The sequence below is a fragment of the Myotis brandtii genome, unplaced genomic scaffold, assembly GCF_000412655.1.
Source record: "Myotis brandtii unplaced genomic scaffold, ASM41265v1 scaffold253, whole genome shotgun sequence".
Taxonomy (NCBI): Eukaryota; Metazoa; Chordata; class Mammalia; order Chiroptera; family Vespertilionidae; genus Myotis; species Myotis brandtii.
In genome coordinates, this window is record NW_005359590.1 from 2,384,638 (window position 1) to 2,394,121 (window position 9,484).

At 37.6% G+C, this 9,484-nt stretch overlaps 1 protein-coding gene across 1 annotated transcript in view; it reads left to right on the forward strand.

The window, feature by feature from the left end:
- L2HGDH (L-2-hydroxyglutarate dehydrogenase) overlaps positions 1 to 9,484 on the forward strand; it is a 37,762-nt gene that overhangs the window by 923 nt on the left and 27,355 nt on the right. Inside the window, exons 2-3 of the mRNA XM_014540984.1 lie at positions 2,849 to 2,968; positions 3,917 to 4,068. Of these exons, the coding sequence (XP_014396470.1) occupies positions 2,849 to 2,968; positions 3,917 to 4,068 (272 nt within the window). The remainder of the gene's footprint in view (positions 1 to 2,848; positions 2,969 to 3,916; positions 4,069 to 9,484) is intronic.

Consider the following 9,484-nt stretch of genomic DNA (forward strand, 5'->3'; position numbering starts at 1 on the left):
GGCCACCGGCCCGCCCCCGCCGCCTACGCTGCATCTTCGAGGTGCTTCTTGCTGGACCTGTGCCCAGGGGAGGTGCTTCTTACTCCCCTGCCCCCGGCGTGAGAGAAGGTCGAGATCCTGCGGAGCACGGGCTCCACGCTCGGGTCTCAGGAGCCACCTGCAGGATTTATTCGTCGTGTTTGTGGGCGGGAGGAGAAGATTGAGAGTACTGAGTAGAGGGCTACTACCGCCTGTCTTTGCACACAACCCCTCCACGTCCTATTTCACTCCGGGCGGGTTTGCTTGAGCTCCTTGAAGGTTCGGTTGTGAATGGGAACCTAGGCTCGCCCGCAGGTGATCGTTTTGAGCGTTCAAGGACCTTGCCCACTGTAAGCAATCAAATAAGGCTGTTTATTAGCTGGCATCTCGGGTGCTGCTTGGAAGATCTGGATCCAGTCTTCAATCAGTTCCAGGCAGACACTGCGCAGAGTTACCTCACTGAGAAGCAGCTCAGTGGCTAATCGAAGCCTGCAGAATCCAGTGTCCTGTGATTTAAAGTTTGGAGGTCACATTGGAAACCACTGTTTTTCTCTGCTTTCCTTAGAGATGATGGTTTATGCGAAGCTGGAAAGCTTGGCAGTTTCGAGAATTAAGAAGTTGAGTGTGACTGGAGCTTAGCGTCAGAGATGGTGTGGAAGGACACCAGGAGAGGGGCTACCTCACAACAGGGGTTTTATTTTATTTTAATTGCACCGCGAATTTTATTCTAAGAGCGTTGGGAAGCTTTTAAAGGGTTGTTAGGAAGAGGGAGTGATTGAATGCTGATGTTTCAAAAATTTACTCTGGTTGCTGTATGTTATTGTATTGGAGGGGGATTAGAATGGGATAGGATTTGGGGAAGCTTTTCTTAAGGGAAGAAACGTAGGCTTAGGGAAGGTTTTTGTTTATACTTTTTATTTTGAAATAATTATGGATTTATAGAAGTTTGCAACAAAGCAGCACTCTCATTTACCCCAATGATAACATCTTACATAACTATAGTACCATATCAATACCAGGAAATTGACATCGGTTCAATCCATAAACCTTGTTCAGATTTCATCAGTTTTACATGCACTCATTTGTGTGTGTGTATGTTTCTATGCAATTATGTGTTATTTTGTGTAACTACCACCACAATTCACAAACAAATATTCCGTCAATACAAAAATATCCCGTGTGTTATATTCACATCCCATCTCTACACCTTTCTAACCACTTCCTAACCTGTGGCAACCACTAATCTATTCCCCAGCTCTATAATTTTTCACTTTGAGAATGTTCTGTAAGTAGAATTACACAGTATGTAATCTTTTGAGATTGGCTTTTTTTCACCTTGAGATCCATCTAAGTGTTACCTATATGAATAGTGATTCCCTTTAATTGTTGAGTAGCATTACATGGTATGGATGTATCACTTTTTTTTTTTTTTTAAACCATTCACCATTTGAAGGATATCTAGGTTGTTTCCAGTTTTGGGCTATGGATAAAGCTTCTATAAACATTTATGTACAGTCTTTGTATAAGCATATTTTTTCCTTTCTCTGGGGTAAATGCAGGCGCTAAGACCTACAGTGTAGTTTTTTAAGAAACTGCCATATTCTTTTTTCGGAGTGTCTTATTTTATATTCCTACCAGTAATATGTGAGTGATTCAGTTCTTCTTCATCCTCACCAGCATTTGGTATTATCATTTTTTTTTAATTTTAGACATTTTGATAAGAGTGTAGTGATAGGTCGTTGTAGTTTTAATTTGCATTTCCCTAATGAGTAATGGAATTGAACATCTTTTCATGTGCTTATTTGCCACCTGTATATCTGTCCTCTTTGATGATATGTTTGTTCATATCTTTTGCCCATTTTCTAAATGGCTTATTTTGAAAGTTCTTAATAGATATTCTAAATAGAGTACTTTGTCAGATAAATGGGTTGCAAGTATTTCCTCCCAATTTGTTGGTTTTATTCTTATCCTCTTAACAGGATCTTTTGCAGAGCAAAAGTTTTTAATTTTGATGAAGTACAGCTTATCAATTTTTTCTTTCATGGACCATGTTTTTGGTGTAAGCTTTCACCTAGCCCTACATCACAAAGATTTTCTTTTCCTGTGTTTTATTCCAAAAGTTTTATAGTGAATATTTGATGATATAAAACATTTTTGTTAATATTTTTAGTTAGAATAATGGTATTGTGTGTGTGTTTTAAATGCGGGGGGGGGGGGGGGGGGGGGGAGAAGAAGCAAGAGTGTCCATATTTCTCTAAAACAGATTTGTTTACTATAAAGTCAGTGCTAAAGGGAATCTGTTACACTCCTCATTGCAGTAGGACTTTCAAGGCCTTTCTAATTTTTAAAATGGTTGTATAATCAGGGTTTGTCGTGGCTAAAATTGTGGTTCTGAACCTACTGGCTGCTTTCTTTTTAACAGAAAAAAATTATAAATAGTTGCATACCAAGGTGTTGAAGGCTTAATGTGTTAGCTAATCCTCAAGAATACTGCACTTGAATTTTAAAAGAATAGATGGTAGAGAAGAGTGTGATGCTTAACACATGTAGCTGGCCCAGGCAGTGTACTGTGGGGATTTAGAGCAGATTGATCAACTAGCCACCCTGCCTGCAGGGTAAAGCTGGTTATATTGCTGAACTGCAGTGCAGGTAACTTTTAAGGGTATTTTCATGAGTATGAAGCCAAATAGCACAAAACCCAACAAATATTTGCTTTTAATGATTATAAATCAATAGTTTAATTAATTGTCCATAGATGACAAAAATGTTGCATGTGAAGTTGGATGAGGTCTACTGTAAACGTGCATTACTTTAAAAGTGACTTTCTCTTGAAGCTCATTTGATGTAGTCGTTATCGGTGGCGGAATTGTGGGGCTTGCCTCTGCCAGAGCACTCATCCTACGACATCCAACACTTTCCATTGGTGTCCTGGAAAAGGAGAAAGAATTAGGTATGTATGGTTGATGTATGTTATCAGTGCTGCTCTTCAGGCTTATCCTGAACCCCTGCTTATTTTGTCAAATCTGCATCTGTTATGCTGAGTGTCGATGTTAGTAGGCTAGTTTGAGTTCTCCATAAAGCAGAGTCTGGGACTAGGACTTTGGTATAGGTCTGTGGTCGGCAAACTGCGGCTCGCGAGCCACATGCGGCTCTTTGGCCCCTTGAGTGTGGCTCTTCCTAAGCATTAGGAGTACCCTAATTAAGTTAATAACAATGTACCTACCTATATAGTTTAAGTTTTAAAAATTTGGCTCTCAAAAGAAATTTCAATCATTGTACTGTTGATATTTGGCTCTGTTGACTAATGAGTTTGCTGACCACTGGTATAGGTGATTTACTTGAGAGGTTATCTAGGAGACAGGAGTGAGGGGGTGGCGATAGTAAACAGGGAAGGAGGGAGAGCCACATGAGGGTACCTTATTGAAGTTGTTGTTGTGAGTTTGATTCTACTGGGACCTCTGAGGAGCTACATAAACATTTCCCAGCATCAGCTCCTGTCCTTATTGGTTGAGGGTTGCCTCTAGGAATGTTGAGTTCTCTTTCCCCACATTAGACAAGGCCCTGGGGCAGAATGCAGAGAACCATAATGGTCCCTTGAAGTGGTTTGCTGGAAGTGAGAGGTGAGTTTGTGCACCAAAGTTGTAACTAAAATCAAAGGTGGGCTGGAGGGATGTGATACGGTCAACAAAGATGGCGGCTAGAGGAATTTTAAATAATGTGGTCTGATAGCTTCAAATATGTAGTCAACAAAGATGGCAGCTAGAGGAATTTACCAGTGCTCTGGCTGCAAGAATTTTAAATAATGTGGTCTGATAGCTTCAAATATGTTTGTTCCCCCACTTCTTAGGTTTTGTATGAGTCATTTATTTTCTCTTATCCTGTTTCTCTTGTTTGGCAGCTATTCACCAGACTGGACATAACAGTGGTGTCATACATAGTGGAATTTATTATAAACCGGAATCTCTAAAAGCTAAATTATGTGTACAGGGTGCATCCCTCATCTATGAGTACTGTAACCAAAAGGGAATTTCTTACAAGCAGTGTGGCAAGGTATGGTATTTTACTAGGACCTCGACTTATTTATAACTAACATTTTCTTACCGATGTTTAATGTTGAATTTTTTTAAAACCCTGGACTTTCTTTCTTTATATCAAGTAATTTGCAAAATCTAATATTAGAGAATAACTTTTAAAAAGATGGTGTAACTAACTCCATGTAATTAAAAAGATTTTTGGTACGTTTTTAATGATTTTATAGAGAGAGGAAGGAAGAGGGAGAGAGAAACATTGATGTGAGAGAGAAACATTAATCGGTTGCCTTCCATATGAACCCTGACCGGGGATAGAACCTGAAACTTGGGTACAGGATGAGGCTCCAACCAACTGAGCCACACCAGCCAGGGCACTCCATGTAATTTTTAAAGTAACAGCTTTATTGACATAATTTACATACCATACAATGCACCCTTTAAAAGTATACAATTCAGTTTTTAGTGTAGTCACAGAAGGTGTAGCTATCACCATTATCTAATTTTAGACCATATTCATTATCCCAAAAAGAAATCATATATCCATTGATAGTCATTCCCCACTCCCCCTACTTCCTAGTTCTTCCCAGACCCTGGCAACCACTAATATATTTTCTGGATTTGACTATTCTGGACATTTCATGTAAATGAATTCATACAATATGTTGTCTTTTGTGACTGGCTTCTTTCACTTAGCATAATATTTTTCAGGTTCATTCATTTGTAGCATGAATCAATACTTCATTCTTTTTATATATTTCATTATGTAGGCATACCAAATTTTGTTTAGCCATTTTACAGCTGATGGACATTTGGGTTGTTTCCACCTTTTGGCTATTATAAATAACACTGCTATGGAATTTATACAGGTTTTTGTATGGACCTGTTTTCATTTCCCTCGGACATGTACCTAGGAGTGGAATTGCTGGGTTATAGGTAACTCCATGTTTAACGTTTGAGGAGCTGCCAAACTGTTTTCCAAAGTGCTGCACTGTTTTATATTCCCATCAACAATTAATGCGGATTCTAATATCTCCACATCCTCACCAACATCTATTATTATCTGTCTTTTTTATTTTAGCCATCCTTGATGTGAAGAGGTATATGTCATTGTGGTTTTGATTTGCATTTCCCTAATTATTAATGATATTGAGCATCTTTTCATATGCTTATTGGCTATTCATTTATCTTTGAAAAAATGTCTATTCAAATCTTTCGCCCAGCCCTGGCTGGTTTGGCTCAGTGGATAGAGCATCGGCCTTCAGACTAAAGGGTCTGTGGTTCGATTACGGTCAAGGGCATATGCCCAGGTTGCGGGCTCAATCCCCAGTGGGGGATGTGCAGGAGGCAGCTGATCAGTGATTCTCTTTCATCATTGATGTTTCTATCTCTCTCTCGCTCCCTTCCTCTCTGAAATCAATAAAAAAAGATATATTAAAAAAAACACTTTTGCTCACTTTTCAAATTGGGTTATTTGTCTTTTCATTGTTGAGTTGTACATGTCCTTTATATATTCCGGATACAGTCCCTTATTAGCCACAAGATATTTACTAAAATAATGGTAAAACATTAAAATATTTTTTATTTTTAATATAAAATAATAGTAATGGCAATAGTAATAGTAATTTAAAAAATAATACTAAAGTTTTTCTCCCATTCTGTAGATTTTTACTTTTTTGATAGTATCCGTTGAAGCACAGAAGTTTTTAATTTTTATGAAGTCCAGTTTATCTTTTTCTTTTGTTGCTGTGTTTTTAGTGTCATACTTAAGAAATCATCACCTAATCTTAGATCATGAAAAATTACTCCTATTTTTTTGTGTGTTTTTAAAAAATATGTTTTTATTGATTTTACAGAGAGAAGAAGGGAGAGGGTCAGAGAGATAGAAACATCTATGAGATAGAAACATTGATCGGCTGCTGCCCGCATGCCCCTGCTGGCGATCGAGCCCACAAACTGGGCATTGCCTTGACCGGGAATCAAACTGGTGACCGCTTGGCTCCTGAGTTGACACTCAACCTCTGAGCCACACTGGCTGGACATTACTCCCATGTTTTCTTTGAAGAGTTTTGTTACAACCTTAGCTCTGACATTTAGGTCTATCATCACTTTCCTTTTCCCCCAGATGAATTGGTTTCATTCCAGGTGATATAGAATTTGGTGTAGAACAAAGACTGCAGAGTATACTTTGGCAGGATTTTAGGCTGGGTTTGCTTCCCAGCTGAGATAGAAATGGCTGAGAATGAAAGAGAAGAGGAACCACAGTATGATTTTTTTTTACAAAAGTTTATTATTAAATGTACAACAGGCTTCAAGACAACATTTCATTCTAGCTATAAGTGATAACACATGTTATGGCAGAGAATCCAGATGTTTAAACAGAAATGGAATTAAGGATCACCATTGCCCCAGGTACAAGGAACAGCTTATTTTTTGCCAGAATTCTTAATTACAAATGTGGAATCTCCCCGTGTGTGGCATTTCTTTCCCACAGCCTTAACTTTTAGCTCCTTGAGTTTCTTTTGCCCCTCTTTCTGTTTCTGCTTGAATGCCTTACCACTTCACCCATTTTCTTCATCTGCTTCTTGGGCTGCTTTAGGGACTTCTTCACACCTTCACAGCCAGCCTACTTCCCTTTCCACAGACCCTGCCACTAGAAGTAGTTTCCTGCCTCACTCTCTGCACCTGTACCTCCAGCATATGATCACTTAAAATATATAAAGGACCTGAGATAGATAGATAGATAGATAGATAGATATATTGATTTTTTAGAGAGAGAGGAAGGGGGAAAGAGAAACATTGATGTGATAGCAGAACATCTGTTGGTTGCCTTCTGAACACACCCCCTGCTGGGGATCATGCCCACTACACAGGCATGTGCCCTGACCAGGAATCAGCAATCTCTTGGTACACTGAATGATGCCTAACCAACTGAACCATACCAGCCAGGGCCACTTTTTAATTAATTTTGGTATATGGTGTGAGGAAGGGGTCCAGCTTTATTTTCTTGTACGTGTCGATCCAGTTGTTTACCACCATTTGTTGAAAAGACTATTCTTTCTACATTGCTTTTTGTCTTTATCACAACTCAATTGTGCATAAATGTCAGAGGGTATGTTTAGGATTCTCAATTTTATTGCATTGATATATGTCTATCCTTATATCCTATCACACTATTTTGATTACTATAACTCTTTGTTTTGAAATCAAGGAGTGTGAGTCCTCCAACTTTGTTCTTCTTTTTCAAGATTGTTTTGGCTAACCGTTGTGGCTCAGTTGGTTGAGCATCCATCCTATGCACAAGGAGTTCACTGGTTTGTTTCCTGGTCAGGGCACTGCCCTGGGTTGCCGGCTTGATCCCCAATATGGGGCATGCAGGAGGCAGCAGATTGATGTTCTCTCTCATCAATGTTTCTATCTTTCTCTTCCTCTCTGAATTCAATTTTAAAAATAAAAAAGCAACACATTTTTAAAAAATATATTGTTTTGGCTATTCTGGGTGCCTTGCATTTTCATATGAATTTCAGAGTCAGTTTGTCAGTTGCTCTAAAAAGGCAGCTGGGATTTTGATAGAGATTATATTGAACCTATAGATCAATTTGGAGAGCATTGCCATCTTAACAATATTAAATCTTATGAACATGGGATGTCTTTTCATTACTTAGATCTTTAATTTCTTTCAACAGTGTTATGTATTTTTCATTGTGCAGGTCTTGCATTTCTTTTGTTAAATTTATTCCTTGGTGTTAGTCTAATAGGTGTTTCTGTGTGTTTGTTCTTTTGGTATGTGGATTCCTTAGAATTTTCTATATGTAGGATCATTCCATCTACAAATAAAATAGTTTAACTTCTTTTTCAATTTGGTTACTTTTTATATTTTTTCTTGCCTAATTTCCCTATGTAAAATCTCAAATGCAATGTTGAAAAGTGAAAGCAATGAAAGTGGACAACCTTGTGATTTTCCTGATCTTAGGAGAAAGCATTCAACTTTTCACTATTAAGTATGATGCTAGTTGTGGTTTTTTTGTAGGTGCCCTTTATCAGATTGAGGAAGTTCCTTTCTATTTCTAATTTGTTGAGAGTTGTGTTGTTGTTGTTGTTTTAATCATAAAAGGGTGTTAGATTTTCTCAAATGCTTTTTCTGTGTCAATAGAAGCAATTATGTAGTTTTTGTCTTTTATTCTATTAATATATTACATTAATTGACTTTTGGATGTTAAATTGATCTTTCATTCCTTCAGTAAACTTCACTTGGTCATGGTATATAATCCTTTTTGTATGTTGCTGCATCAGTTTACTAGTCAGGACTGTTACGTCAGTATTCACAAGAGATATTGGTCTGCAGTTTTTTGTGTTTTTTGTTTGTTTGTTTGTTTTGTTTTTAATCTTTGTCTGGTTTGGGTATCTGGCTAATACTGGCCTCACTGAATTAGTTAGGAAGTGTTCCCTTCTCTTTTGTGTTTTGGAAGAGTTTATGAAGAATTGGTACTAATTCTTTAAAACATTTGGTAGCACTCATGAGTATAGTCCCTGGGCCTGATCTTTGTGGGAAGTTTTAAAGGTAATAATTCAATCACTTTGCATGTTATAGGTCTATTCAGATTTTCTTCTTGAGTCAGTTTCAGAAGTTTGTGTCTTCCTATGAATTTGTCCATTTCATGTAGATTACCTAATTTGTTGGCATAAGTTATTCACAATATTCCCTTTAAGTCTTTTTCATGTAAGTTTTAAGAATAAAAGTTCAGCCCTAACCGGTTTGGCTCAGTGGATAGAGCGTCGGCCTGTGGACTGAAGGGTCCCAGGTTCGATTCCAGTCAAGGGCATGTACCTTGGTTGCAGGCACATCCCCAGTAGAGGGTGTGCAGGAGGCAGCTGATCGATATTTCTCTCTCATCGATGTTTCTAACTCTCTATCCCTCTCCCTTCCAGAGAGGGAAGAAGAGGGAGAGAGAGATAGAAACATCAATGATGAAGTTCATTGTTACCATTAAAGATGCTATCAAGATTTTTAAAAATTATATGGGGAAATGGTCTTGACATGGTATGAAGTGAAAAAATATGTAAAACTGTATTTATAGTCTTTTTGGTTGAGTTATAAGAGTTCTTTATATAATCTGGATACTAGTCCCTTATCACCTATATGATTTGCAAATATTTTCTCCCATTCAGTGTGTTGTCTTTTTATTTTCTTTAGTGTCCTTTGATTCCAATTTTGTTCTTAAGTTTAGTTATTTGTTGATTTAAATAACCTTTACACCTTGATTAAGAGTATTATCTCTATTAAGGGTTGACTCCTTGCTATGAAATAGTAATTTGTAAATTCTCATTTACCTGGGAATATACATCTGTGCCTTCCTTTGCTGGGAGCTGTTAAGGAAGAAACTACATATATATATATTCTTTTTAAAAAAATATATATTTTATTGATTTTTTTTTTA